Here is a 15,176-nt window from a genome sequence, read left to right as displayed (position 1 = left end):
TCACAGAGAGACACTGCTTGTTTTAACAGTTTAGAAAGAAAAAGTCAGTGAGAGTTAGAAAATTTAGAAAACAGCACATTCCTCCTGGTTAAGTTTCTGCTTAATTTTTGGTTTCCATTGTTTATTTTGCTCACATAACATCACAGTAAGTTTAACTTTTCTTCCTTCCCAACGTCTTATTAGCTTAATTACAGTAAAGCCTAAGTCTGAAAACTGGAATCAGTGAAACATTTCCAAAGTTTTAACATAAGCCCACATCCAGATCTCCCTGCTGATTTTAGCAGCCTCCAGGTCAGATACTTTATGCTTTTGCTTACTGTATCTTCCTCTCTTTCCTTCTGTTTGTGCCATCTACTTGTTATGTTCTCATTTCTAACCTGACACCACAAATAACAGATGAGTCACTCCAGGCTTCAACCAAAACCCACTGAAAACAATGGAAAGATCTCACTGGGATTTGCCACCAGTTTCAGCGATCTTTGGGGAGGACTCTTTGTGCCCACAACCCAGCTGAACATGGCACAGAAACCTGACAAAGCTCCTGAGGTCACTTCATCCACCTCCCTACACCCTGGCTGACGTGGATAACACTGGTGCAGTCACTGAGGCTTCCTCACATGTGAGCAGTCGTGAGTCACTTTTGCACAAGGTGCAGGAGCGTTTGCAGAGTATGTTATCTTGGCAGGACTTCTCAGGACACAGCAAGTCCTTCATTAGGTGCTGCTACACAACTCAGCACAGTGTGGCCTCAATTAAGAAGGTGGCAAGCGGACGGCGTCATAATAAATCACAGTGCAGAGGAATCTACACTATGTCATCTTTCCAGCCCTCCACCACTTTTTTTCTTTGCTTAGCTATGTTAGTGTCTGGAATCTTACTGTTTCCATTCTTTGCTTCTGATTATAATTTACAATGCAAAGAAAATACAAAAACTCTCTGGCCTTTTTTTCTTCAGGTTCCTCTTATTGTAATTCTTTAACATCTAGCTGCAAAGAAATGCAACAATGACACCAAAGCTGACCTAATTTCCACAGCAATCATTTTTGCATGGCTGTTTCCTTAGAAGGGGCTGGTTTAGGCCATAGCCACATTGGCCCCACAGATATTAATAAAACCTGCTTATAGAAACTCTTCAGTGAGTTGGTGCTTTCTGTCTGGTAACCCTTGTTTCCTGAAGGAAAACAAGTTTATCCTTGGGAACAACAAAAAAAAAGGGAGGGAAATTGGACAGAAAATTTCTGGGTCCAATCCTTCATTTTGGTAGCTGCAGGTTCAGAAGTTACAGACTTTTTCACACACTTCAAGTCTGCCATGTTCCTGCTCTCTCTGCAGGTACGTATCCTGGACCTGGTACTCTGCTGGAGCCTTGGAGTGACACATGCTTAACACAAGCACCTGTGAATCAAGGAATCTGGTGGATAGAAGCCATCTAGAGAAAAAGAGACAGTGAGAAGAATAACCTTGATTACAGCAATCTTTAGAGTTAAGGGAGGATATAGACTCATTTGTTTGCTAAAGAAATCCTAGCCTTCAATGTATTCAAACAAGCCATTCCCTGAGGTAAATGGCTAATTTCCTTTATTGAAAGCCAAATGTAACTCCAAAACCTTTTTAAAAACAAACAAGCAAAAAACCACAAACAAGCTAAAAAACAACCAAGTAACTTGATTCATTTTTACTCCTCCTTTGCTATGTTTCAAGAGCTAGCCTACAGGTAACCTCATTTTTCCTATGCACAAACTGTTTCACAGATTCCTCTGACAGCTCTAGTATTACATCCTCTTTGCCTGTATTCACAGATTTTAAGGACGAGTAAAGAACCCACATTCACTTTTTTAATTAAACCCATTGCACTGCTTGAATGATTTAACATATTTTTAAAGCAATCCAAAAGTGGAAAGGTTCAATCAACACAGTAACACCAGAAATTATTTGTAGTAGAGGCGCAATATCTGGGCTATATCTGTAGTAATATCTGGGGCCCTACTCTATTAGATACAGTACCACGGCAAGAGACCTCCGGGTCCATGTAAAGCCAGCCTGCCAGACATGAAGATATGTTTGAGACGAACACTTACCAACTTCAGAGGCTGCTCTCTGCAGTTTTTCAAGCGTTCTGCTTATCATAACTATATTTAATCCACGTTTTGCCAGCTACAAGAGAGGAACATAGAAGTTGTTAGGAAACAGTAAGGTGACAAGAATCTTTCATTTTTTTCCAGTTTTGCAACAAAAGCAATCGTGGAATTTTTTTTAAGTTACTTTCATTCACCTCTCACCTGCCTGATGTGTAAACAACATATATTAAAAACAGGCCAAATGATAATCAGTCTTCTAATGGTCTTCCAAAGCATCTTCTTCACTGTATAATCTTGGACCCTTATGAGAAAAATATACTGGACAATAATCAAACTCCAATAATATGAGTGAAAATAAATAAGCTGAGTCTATTTCAAATGAATTAAACTCTGCAAGGAGTGAAAGCATCATGACATTTCCCAGAAAGACATTTTTATTTCTACATGGATTTAGGAGGCCAAATATGTTGATCGATTCCTAGTTGTTTTACAACATCACCTTCTACCCTCACATTTTTTTATCCCGAGGAAGTAGATTAAGCATATTGAATTGAAAGCTCAAGAGTTTGAAAAGATTTGGACTTTATTTATATTTTTTATTAGAAAGAAAATCTGGTGCAGGTCGGATAGATACATTTTAACTGTTTTTTTCCAGTAGATGCAAACAAACAAACAAACAAACAAAAGGCAAAAAGGCAAAGTCCATGCATGAAAACTCAAAATACATTCACACAAACGTATATCCTCAAAGATGCTGGCAATAGTTGAAGTTTATAGCTGCAAACACTATTTAACACAGCAGTCCGTTTATAGTCAGTTTGGTATTACCATGTGCAGAACAAATGCAGAACAAATAGAGAACGGTTTTCTCCTGTTTTCCCAAGGCCTCCTGTTCCCATCAGTTAAAGAGTTTTAGGCAAAGCCTGAGAGAGAAACATAGCCCCAGCTTTAGAAACCAACTTATTAACAAGTGGAAGCTGAAAGGAGTTGTGTGCATAAAGGAAAGATAGAGCTGAAACTAGAAAAATGCCTGTGAGAGCAAAGAGAAAGAGAGCTAAATTAGTCAGTACAAAAGATAAAGCCAATGTCATCAGAAAGTATCAGCTTTGCATAGAAGAATAAACTAACCAGCGAAGGCCAAACACTGGAGACCCATCCATTTCCATAGCTGACTCCCTGCAACGCTTTCTCCTTAAGCCTATTTGAGGGAAACAGTTTGTCCTGTTGGGCTCTTCTGAAATAATGCAGAGGAATGCCAAGAAATAAAGACCTTTGTTCAAAAATTCACTAGATCGAGAGTACAAGGGGCAGACTGTCTATAAAATGCACCGGCCACAAACATTTGCATTTTCAGCACAAAGACCACGATCACAATTCTGTGCTTTCGGAGACCCTCTAACATAATTGACTGGTGCTCCAAAGAGACCTGCACAGACTCATATGCTCAGGGGTTTCAAAAGCTTGTTTTAAGGGCTCCATTTGAAGTTCTCAGGAAGAAAACTCTAATTGCCGACATACTGGTAGATTTCCCTTTGTCCACAATGAGACTGACTCAAGCCGTTTCCAGTTGGAGACATGGTCTCAGTTTCCATGGTCACTTGCTCCTTTCAGCCATTCTGGGTCTTTGGATGGGGATTATTTTATCTTTTGCACCTTCAGACTCGAGGCCAAATATCAGCTGCATCATATACAAAATAAAAACAAAGTTCTGCTTCACTGGGCTTCTCAATATCATCTCAGCTATGTCTCTGTATTTTGTTTGGTAGAAAAATCCCTCCTAAAAAACAAGTAAAAAAGTATTCCTCTTGCTAAAATTGCATTGTATTTCACCTAAAAGCACATGTTTGTGGCAATCTTGCAAAATTGTTAACCATCAGATGAGAAGACTCTCCCTTGCTACTCTACACCAGACCAACCAGAAGTAAAAGGCTGTAGCAGCCACTTCTCGGGGCAAAAGAGGCTACACACCCGACTATTCCTTTTTTGCTTCCTCATCCACATAAAAAATGTGCATCCTTTTCAGAAATAAGTTTAATAAGACATTGTAACTACCATGAGATTCAGATGCAACCTCAAGCAAACAAAAGAACTGTGCTCAGAAAATAATTTTCTGGCCATCCACGGGAAAGGTTAAATCACTTTTAACACCACCACATTTCAAATAAACATAAATTTTAGTGCAGATGCCTTTAACACAAAGCATTTTCCGAACATACAAAGGCTTTGATGTTAGAGGATGGTATTTCCCCTCAGTGTTAAGAATAAGCCCTGGTTCCCACCACTGTGTAACATGAAAGTGCTTGTGTTAGGAAATCCTGACTCCCAGTGGCAAAGGACTAAAATGCTGCTGATTATCAGTCTGATCTGTAAGATCATTACTACCGACTCGACCCATAACGAATCATGACAACTTAGCAATTAGAAATGGCTAATGATGAAGAAAGACCATGCAGGACCTGCACTCTGCAATCTCACAAACTCATGATTAAAAAGTTTAAACCTACGTTAAATTAGTATAAAGTCACCCTGCATTTTCTAGCATGGTTTTGCAGCTCAGTCGGAGGTGAGTTTTTCAACAATAAAGCTTCGTGAAAGGTAAGACATAGGTTTTAAATCCAAACCATGCATGTATCTACTACAGTTACACTGACAAACTAGTTATATTCCACATAGATCATTTGTGTAATAATCTAAAATCCTTAATAATGCTTTACAGAATCTGTAGCTGCCCACTGTAAATTTTTCTGTATTTAAAAGGGGGAATTTTTTTTTTCTCCAGGATTGTGTTGATATGGCCTTGGTGCTTCACCCCTTTTCTTTCCCTGCCTGGGTTTCAGACCTGCAAGGTCTCTATGATTAAAAACTTTCAACCCTTTCTGGTCTAGCAGACCAGGACTGAGACAATGGGCAGAAGGATCCTGCAATCTTTCTGCTAGCTCCACACCTGTGCAACACAAGTACAATAGCAGTATTTCGGGGCATAATTCCAAGACCAAGAGGAGAAATTAGAATACGTTTACAACTGGAGCAGGAAAACTCAGATCATATTTAGCTTCTGTTATACTGTTGGTAATACTACTCGCAATTTCAGGAAATGAAACAAAGGTTTAAGATTTGAGAAACTGCTGTATTAAGAAATGAATGCAGTGCCTGTCTCAAAATGTTCTGCTAAAATATTGATCTAGACACAAACACTGGCCTGACTTGTAAGAGAGTCATGAACAATAACAGAAACGGTGACCATGTGAGCCACCAACATCCTGCTCATGCCCTGACATCAGATGACAAGTGTGCAGAGACTAAACTATAAATCTCAGAGTATGGCTTGGCCTCATCCATAAACCCAGTATGTTTGAGGCGTTACATCAGTAACAGATGCTAAAGCACATTTGTCGTTACTACATCAGAAAACCAGAACAAACAAGACTGCACCAATACTCAAAATGCTAACAGTTGAGTAGAGATGTGACAGCCTACCAGCTCACAGTTGACTTGGGTTTGTTTCTTTTTTTAAGTCTGGTGAGTCTAAACTCCATCAGCCCAGGAACTAATGGGCCAAATCTAACAGAACCCTGGCTTTTGGAGTAAGTATAGCAAACTACATTCAAAATCCCGGTCCTCAGACATCACAGCAGTCAGTTGAAAGGTCAGGGTCTTTATGTCTAAGAAGGCCTGTCCTTCAACAACACCCTGATGCACTAGAATACATACAGAGCCTTCATGGAAGCCTGGACTTCCATGCAGAAGAAGATGAGCTCAAGTTTGGTGTGTGCTTGCCTCCCAGTACAAGCTCAGTAAACTGAAGGGACAATAATTTGCTCCAAAAAGTCTGTGTCTTGGCATCAACAAAGTAGTGTCCTGAGACTTGACATCTGCCGAGCATTTCACACAGCCTCAGCCTACTCTTGACTTTGCAGAGACCTGTATCTAGCCATAAACCCTGCAAACAAAGGTACTGAACCACTAAATATTGTAATTGTTGCTGTACCTCATTCTGCTGGGTTTTACCCAGTGAACCACCTACTGGGATTTCCACATAAAACACCAACCAGAGAAAGCCACATCACATTAGCCTTGTAAAACACAAGAACTACTCTCCTTAGTCTCCTGTACCACAATACTACCAACAAGTGTGGAACCCTTACACCAGCTGTTATCAGGCCATGCTTGAGCTTAGGATGTTAGAAATAAATTAATCACTTGGTGTCAGAGCTCGAACTCTAGAAGAACAGACACTGCGGCTATCAAACAAGGCTTGCCTTCACACCAGCCCATAACACCAGAAGAACCTATGCCAGAATAACATCAGAGAATTTTGTACCCTGACATCAGACCAGCAAGACAGCAGTCCTGAGCCAGAAACTCCAAAGGCACACAGATATTAAAACAGCGGGGCCAGATTTCTTTATCCACAAGCCACACACAAGTGTGTGCTTCGACCTCAGCCAGCAAGATGACGTGCCAAGCTGTGAGCTCATGTGGTGTGGGCTTGGGATCTGCCCCACTGAGCAGTAGCTGAGCACAGCTTCAATCAAAGAGACCACCTGGGGAGGAAGGTACATCTCAGCACGGGTAAAGAGGGCTCTCAGTCATCCTGTAAAAGCCAAAAACAATGAACAAATGCTCCAGAAAAGCTAGGCAGTTCCAGCCAAGTTTAAAAACAACAACAAAAATCAAAAAAACCACACAGTAGTTGTGGTTGTTTTTCTTTCCTCATGGAATAAAGCATCCATTTGCATGCTATAGCTGCCCTTTTAAATAGGACTTACTCTTGCATAACCCATATAGTGCAAAGGAAGCAGAACAATGACAGAGGCTCTGATCTAGACATTCAGAGGTTCCTGCAGCCTTCACATGGCTAAAATATCACCAGGTGCTCATGCACAAAGTTATTTCAGCAAGCTGCATGTGCAGTGACTTCACCCAGAGGCATGGTGTTAAACAAATGTTTAGACATTTCTGATGATTCCTCTCCCTGTTTCGCTTCCATCCCACTAATCAGAGCCTTCCCATTTGCTCATCACTAGAGCAATTCAGTGAGCAGACAGAAGACAATGTTTTCCCTTCCCTCTCACGGGAGAGCTTGTGATCTTTACCACAACTATGCCAAATGTTAAGATATAATACCTCGTATTTGTCTCTGCACTTCCTACATTCAATGTACTTTCAAAAGCAGTTATTGTACTGCCATTCCCAGTAATTAAAATACCGAGGTTGGTGCTTAACAAGCACATACACTTACACATAAACTTAAAAAGACCAGCTTAAAAGTCCTGTAAATTAATTCAAAAGCCATCTCATTTTCTTTCATGTGAGATATATTTTGTAACTTATGAGCTGAAGGCACCACATCCAAACTCTTGCATATTACAGGGTGATGATTTTCACCTGCTCACCTCAGCTCTGAGGACAACAACTTGATGTTTAGCTTCTAGAAAGGGAGCCAGTTTTGGATAAAGAAACCAATGAGAAAATCTAACGTTCAGTCACTAACCCTAACAGCAAGGCTGGTACAAGACACTACAAGACCACTCTGCCTTTGCTGTTGATTAGCACGGGTCAACAGAAAGGGATTGCTCTAGTAACTGCACAGCATCAACTACAGGGACAACACAGAGCTTCTTTCTTCTCCTGCAGCTTCTTAGAGTTACCAATTCTTAATTAAACCATCAGGTTTCCTTATAATTTCCATAACTTGTAGTTTATATTAATTCACACTGATTTCTCCTTTATTTGTTGTTTTAGATATATCTTTCAAAATGTGTTTGCAAGTGTAAAGGCTGTAAAATTACATTTTGTATGTTGATACTGGACCTCTCCACTGAAAGTCAAAAAACAGATTAGATAAGAAACCGGGAAAAAAATAGGACAATTTAGGAGACTTCCTACCCTGGACAGTCAATGTGAAATCTTTTGGATTACTCATTTCCTTGGTCTGAGGAGACCACTGAGGCAAGAACAACTTTCCTGTAAAATGCAGCACCAGTTTCCTTTCAGAACTTGGTTAATGCTATTCTGCACACGCAGAGTAATATGTTTATCACAACGGCTTTAAATCCTAGAATATTTTACCAACTTGCAGAGGCTGATGAAGGGGTAGCAATTGCCATTTTGTTAAAATAAATTTAAGGGTAAGTAACCTGTCTTACCTCAAAGGAATACGCTTTCCCAAGACCATCTCCTGCTCCTGTGACCACTGGAGAAAGAGAATAAGGATTACATGTGTAAGCCTGCTTTGGCTTGCTCTTTCTTGAACTTTTTAATCTTCATCATCTGTGTTTCTTGAACATTCCAGCCTAAATGCTGCTTCTGAAACACAGGATCAATCCTTTTTAAAAAGTATTTCATTGTGACCTTTTCATCTCTCTGTTACTTCATTTAGCACTTTTGTCTTCAAAGCAAACCCCTCCTTACAGTAACGCATCTGACACAGTAGATAGTTATTACTCTCATTTTCAGTGGAATCATCAACAAGCACCAAGTCAATTGCCTAGGAGGTCTTAGAATTTTCTTCCATTTAATTTTTTACAGATTCTGTTTTGCAAGTTTTTCACTTATATGCTGGTGGCAGAAGGGTAGGAGATAAGAATGAACTGGTGACCAAAGTTGACATAACACTTTCTCACACAAGAAATCTGTAAGGAAATATCACAAACTTACCACCATCTGTAAAATGTTGTTCTTCTTCAAGAGCTGCCCTACACAGTTTACCTTTGGATTTAGTGTTACTAGGAAAGTGAACAAGCTTCAGCACTTGTGAAGCACCCTGAACTTCAAATGTTACGCAAAAAAAAAAAATACCAAAGAGAAACAAAATCTTTATCACCTTAGAAATAAAGAAGAAATGTACAAAGATAGAAAGCACCCAAGCAATTCCAAGGCAAAGCTGGTAAGTTTTTGGAGCAAAATGAAAATTAGTCAACATCTAAAAACTGTGGATTAAGGACTTCTAAATTGCGAGAGACACAGGGAGAGTGGGGGAATTTTGAAACATTACATTTGTTGCCCACAGAAGAGCAATTACTCTCTTATTTCACAAAGAGACCCCTCAGTGAAGCAGCGGTAGATCTTTAGCTTTCCAGCAGACCTGCAGATGAAAAAAGCAAGTGCCTGTTTGGAAACAAGCTTCCAAATGCCAACTTTAATTTTCATGATTCTCAGGATCTCAAGTGCCACATGATACAGCAGGTCATCCAAACCTTGTGAATTTTACTGGGCTCAGAAGACTTTATAAAAAGGACAGAGCATAAAAGGTCCAATAAAGGAAACAAGTCTCCCAGCCTTCAGTGGAAACAAGGATTTTACACAGAAACTTCCACAGGATGCTCCACACCTCATGCACAGAATGGAGGTCCTTGCCTCACTTAAATCGAGATCTATCACGTACTTCAGAAGCAGCTGGTATTCAGGCAGGTCTTCTGCACAGGGGTGGATTTAATTTCTTATTAATCCACTGTGAGATGTGCTTATCAAACACATATACAATCCAGTCACATCCAAGTCTCAAAAGTGGAGGAAAGAAACAAAACCCAAGTATACTGTTTGAGTGATTTCTTAATGAGATGCCACCATCAGTAGATTTGTAGCCCAGGAACTCAGAAACTGTAGAACCTGATCACTCTTGCTTCATACTGATAATATAACAAGCTTACGAAAAATATCAGTGATCAGTAGGAAGAAGAAGTGTTTATTAAACATTTCTGTTTTTTTACAAGAATGCATAGTATCTTTTCAAAAGTACTGCCAAGTTGCAGCCTCTGAAGTTTTTAGGCTAGAGTAGATTTGCCTTGTTAACGATATCATTAAGGATAGGTCACCAATTTGGAAAAAACACACTGGAGCAACGTTATCAGGAACAAAAAGTTGCTTTGAAGAGGGGAGACCATATGCTGGACACAAACGAGTTGCTTCACATACCAGGAAGCTGAGGATATAGGCAACACTATTAAAACTAAAGCATTTGCAGTAGAGAAGAAACATCAGAAGTGGGAATGGGGAGAGAATCCACATCTAGACACCCGGTGCAAGAGCTGTTACCCGTTTGGCTATTTTTCTGTTCTCCCCAAGTATGCAAAACCTTCAGGCTCATAAACCCGAAGTTTCTAGGAGAAAACACAAAGAAATTAAGCAAACCACACTTAGTGGAAGCTGTGGAGACAGGGTAAGGAAATGCGAAGAAAACCGCTCCCGATTAGTAACGTGACCACCCACCAGCGCTCAGCTACAAGAAGAAGGTGAAAAGGTTTCCTTTACCTGCCCATTCTCCCAGCGACGGAAAGAAAGTCTGAGGCAAAGCACTCCAGATATGTGAGAAAATATATTTCATATATCTGATGCATTTTACCAGAGTACAGAAACAGATCAGAGCCCCAGTAAGAGTGAGCAGCTCATGCTGGAATGCTTCCATGGTGAGAGAACGCTGCACGCTAGTGCGAATCAGTCGCTCTCTCCCTGGGAAATGCCTCTTTCCAGCGCTCTGCTCGTCTCTGAGCACTGGCAGAGAAGTGAGATGTCTAATCAAATCATGTGGTTTTCTCTTTCCAAGGAACATCCAGGGCTTAGATTAGAATAACATCTCTACATTACACCCGGATTTGTAAACTACTGAAAAATACCAAGCTCAACAATAATTTCTGGTGTTCGCTTCAGAGGAAGGGTTTCACTCCTTTTTGGAAAACCACCCAAGAACAAAAAGAAAAAAAATATTTTTATTGTCATTGTTTAGGATTCATAGAGACTGAAGATGTGTCTAAACCAAAACCCTGGATAAGAATACTCCAGACCCTGGGGATAAACACGCATCAGCACTACTTCTTAGAGCAAAGAGTTAAACTCTAGCCCAGACATTTCGAGGGCAAGTTCATGCTGAAATTCTGCACAGACCAGAAAAACAATTTATCTACCAATCTGAAGAAAAAAATAATTAGAGGTTACTAGAGTCACTTAATTCTTTCTATACAGACAAAACAATATTATACAACTTTTCACAGAGCTTTCCATAAAGAGGTTAATATCATTATGCCTCTTTCACAAATGGTGCAATTATGGCATGAACAAGTACGGTAACATATTGATGAGGGAACAGGACTTAGAGATTTTCTGAACAAAGAATGTTTGAACTAGTATTAAAGTTGAGGACATGTATCAAAACCTTAAGGGGAAAAATGCTTACAAAAACAGTGTCTCACTGCAAGACAGAGATTAAATCAATTAAACTCAGACTTCAAGTGATAAAAAAAAAAAATCGGAGAATCACAGAATGTTAGGGACTGGAAGGGACTTTGAAAGATCATCTAGTCCAATCCACCTGCTGGAGCAGGAACACCTAAATGAGGTTACACAGGAATGTGTCCAGACAGGTTTTGAATGTCTCCAGAGAAGGAGATTCCACAAGCCCCCTGGGCAGCCTGTTCCAGTGCTCTGTCACCCTCACTGGGAAGAAGTTTCTTCTCAAATTTAAGTGGAACCTCTTGTGTTCCAGTTTGCACCCGTTACCCCCTGTCTTACCATTGGCTGTCACCGAGAAGAGCCTGGCTCCATCCTCATGACACTCACCTTTTACATATTTATAAACATTAATAAGGTCACCCCTCAGTCTCCTCTTCTCCAAACTAAACAGACCCAGCTCCCTCAGCCTTTCCTCATAAGGGAGGTGCTCCACTCCCTTCATCATCTCTGTTGCCCTGCACTGGACTCTCTCCAGCAGTTCCCTGTCCTTCTTGAACTGAGGGGCCCAGAACTGGACACAATATTCCAGATGAGGTCTCATCAGAGCGGAAAACCTCTTGACGTACTAACCACCGCCATTCTAATACACCCCAGGATGCCATTGGCCTTCCAGGCCACAAGGGCACAGTGCTGGCTCATGGTCATCCTGCTGTCCACCAGGAGCCCCAGGTCCTTTTCCCCTACACTGCTCTCTAATAGGTCATTCCCCAATTTATACTGGAACCTGCGGTTGCTCCTGCCCAGATGCAAGACTCTACACCTGCCCTTGCTATATTTCATTGAATTTTTCCCCACCCAACTCTCCAGCCTGTCCAGGTCCCGCTGGATGGCAGCACAGCCTTCTGGCGTGTCAGCCACTCCTCCCAGCTTGGTGTCATCAGCAAACTTGCTGATAGTACACTCTATTCCCTCATCCAAATAATTGATGAATATATTGAATAATACTGGTCCCAGTACTGACCCCTGAGGCACTCCACTAGATACAGGCCTCCAACTGGACTCTGCCCCATTGACCACAACTCTCTGGCTTCTCTCCTTCAGTCACAGTCCACCTCACTACCTGATCATCCAGACCACACTTCCTCAGTTTAGGAGCAGGGATGCTGTGGGAGACTGCATCAAATGCCTTACTGAAATCAAGGTAGACCACATCCACTGCTTTGCCATCATCTATTTACCTTGTTATGTCCTCACAAAAGGCTATGTGGTTGGTCAAGCATGACTTCCCCCTGGTGAAGCCATGCTGACTGCTCCTAATGACCCTCTTATCCTTGATATGCCTTGAGATGGCACCAAGGATAAGTTGTTCCATCAGTTTCCCAGGGATGGAGGTGAGGCTGAGCAGTCTATAGTTACCCAGGTTCTCCTTCTTGCCCTTTTTGAAGACTGGAGTGACATTTGCTTTCCTCCAGTCCTCAGCCACCTCTCCAGTTTCCCAAAACCTGGCAAAGATGATGGAGAGTGGTCCAGCAATGACCTCAGCCAGCTCCCTCAGCTCCTGGGGGTGCATCCCATCCGGACCCATGAATTTATGGATGTCCAGATTGATTAACTGCTCCCTAACCCAGTCCTCATCAACCGAGGCAAACTCCTCCATTGTCCTGCCTTCCTCTGGAGCCTCAGCAGTATGGGGCTCCTCAGGACAGCTTCCGGCAGAGCAGACAAAGAAGGCATTCAGTAACTCTGCCTTCTTTGTTTCTTCTGTCACCAGGGTACCCATCAGTGGGCCTACATTGCCTCTAATGTTAATCTGCCATGTATTTGAAAAAGCTCTTTCTGTTGTCCTTGACCCCTATCACCAGGTTTAATTCTAAGGAGGCCTTGGCTTTCCTAGTTGTCCCCCTACATCCTCTGACAACAAGAAGTTAACATACGGAATTTCGCAGGGAAGGCAGAGAAACAACCTTTACTCTTCTCTGTAGGGGCAATTTGAAACATTCATTTTTCAAAAAATCAGTTTAAACTGGAGAAAAGAAGTACTGATGCTTACACATGCACTTAGGGTAAGGTAAAATAATACAAGCCATCCTCTAACTGAATATCAGCAATGTACGTCAAGTGTCACGTTACTGACACCCTCAGCCAAAAAAGCACAATATGCAGATGCATTACAGAGTAAAAATGATGTGTGAAGGAATGTAACACTAATTTATCTATAGTAAGATACAAATATCATTACCATCTTAGCTTAACAACAACCCAGTTTCCTCATACATAAGGTCTCTGAAAATTCCATCTTGTTTTACCCCATAAATAAGGCCAGTCAAATTAAAAAAAAGGTCTCAGTATTAAATTTCCAAAAATATTTACACACAATCACAAATTCCCCAAAGGATCACACACTGTTTAAGAAATAATTTAAATTTGAACAAGTTACATCGTGTTTTTCATACACAACAACGATGCTACCTCCTGAAACAAACCAAACCAAACCAAAAACCAAACACAAACCAAATCCCAACGCTTACATTTGGCCATGGAGTCAAAATGCAAACTTCCACGGCTGCCAGTCTTCTCTTCTGCACTTCCAGCTCTGCCCATGCTTCCTTACCATTTATTTTCTAAAGGCTGGTAACGAGGCTGAGAGATGCTTACAGTACTTCAGGGGCCTCGTATTTGTAAATCAGGCCCAGACAGTGAGAGGAAAAATAATACATTCTTATAGATGTGAAGAATTTGTCATCCAGCCTAGCCTAAGGTGGGGGCGGGGGGTGGGGGGTGGAGGTTTGTTGTTTTTTTCATTTTGTTTTGTTTTCCTGAGGTATTGTTTCTCTGACTTTCATAGGAATCACTGCAAGAGCTTTACGCACTGCATGGCTAGAAAGCTTATTTGTGTGAACACTGTACTTCTCTCTCTTAATCTCACCCCATTACAGCTAGAACGCTGCTAGGCAGTCCTTACAGAATTAAGAGTACAAACAGATCATCATACAGTACAACATTCCTTTCCAACCCAGTTAGTGTTCTAAAAGATTATTTGTATGTTCCCTCCTAAACAACACCTTGCCACCTGCAGAACTTCAAAAAGTTTTAAAAATATCGGACTGATTTCTGAAAATCAAGTTTTGTAGCTAGCAGCATGTAGCCATGAGACAGTTCTGTGACAAAATGTGACTTTCAGAAGTCAATCCACTATTTCTTAAAAGTAGCCCACTTACTACTTTTAAATATGTATCTGGAAGGCTAATGCTCTCTTTAGCGATTTTTACCATTTTTTCAACAGAAAGAAAATGAAGCCTCACACAGCCAATAGGTCACCTAGTTTGGCAACTGTTTCAGTATTTCATTAAGCAAATGTGAAATCTGTAGAAAAGTAAGGTTAGGACTATCTACAGGTGTATCCTAAGATAAATCAGTTTTAAATTACTACCTTATTAACTGAAAGACACAAATACTGAGGTTTTGAATGAGACAGCAATTCCCATAACTGCCTGAATTCCAACATGATAGTTGAGCCCATATTCCCAGAGTTTAAACCTGGAAATTTACTGAAATTAACATTATCTCCATAGATACTGAGGAAAAGAGCGACTGAAGCTGAGTTGCTTTGTGAAAGGACTCAAGGACTTGCAATTTCTTCTAGATAATGTCTAGTTTTTGTTACTCCTAAATTTATCTTTTAAAAGATTCTGAGTAATACTATCATAAAGACTGTGAGATTCAGGTTTGTGTTTTAGGTGAGAAGTCTAAGTCTGAAGGACCTCAAAATATGACCTGAAAAACAAATTATATAAAATCACTTCCACTACAGCTTAGAATCAATTAATATAACTATTTAAAATACAGTATAGCAGATGATCGAATTGAAAGCAAATATTCGTGCTACCCATGTGTGCTTGAAAGCATTTTAGATGTCCACCCACACACAAA

General features: G+C 40.7%; 1 protein-coding gene across 1 annotated transcript in view; it reads right to left on the bottom strand.

Moving 5' to 3' along the window:
- Positions 1 to 15,060, bottom strand: part of HSD17B3 (hydroxysteroid 17-beta dehydrogenase 3) — a 29,948-nt gene extending 14,888 nt beyond the window's left edge. Inside the window, exons 1-3 of the mRNA XM_021293200.2 lie at positions 10,332 to 15,060; positions 8,228 to 8,274; positions 2,079 to 2,154 (exon numbers count right to left, since the gene is read on the bottom strand). Coding sequence (XP_021148875.2) covers positions 2,079 to 2,154; positions 8,228 to 8,274; positions 10,332 to 10,629 — 421 coding nt within the window. The 5' untranslated portion in view covers positions 10,630 to 15,060. The remainder of the gene's footprint in view (positions 1 to 2,078; positions 2,155 to 8,227; positions 8,275 to 10,331) is intronic.
- Positions 15,061 to 15,176: the final 116 nt, after the last annotated feature.

The sequence above is a fragment of the Columba livia genome, chromosome Z (assembly GCF_036013475.1).
Source record: "Columba livia isolate bColLiv1 breed racing homer chromosome Z, bColLiv1.pat.W.v2, whole genome shotgun sequence".
Taxonomy (NCBI): Eukaryota; Metazoa; Chordata; class Aves; order Columbiformes; family Columbidae; genus Columba; species Columba livia.
The sequence above is the reverse complement of the archived record's forward strand: the minus strand, read 5'-3'. Positions and strand labels throughout refer to the sequence as shown.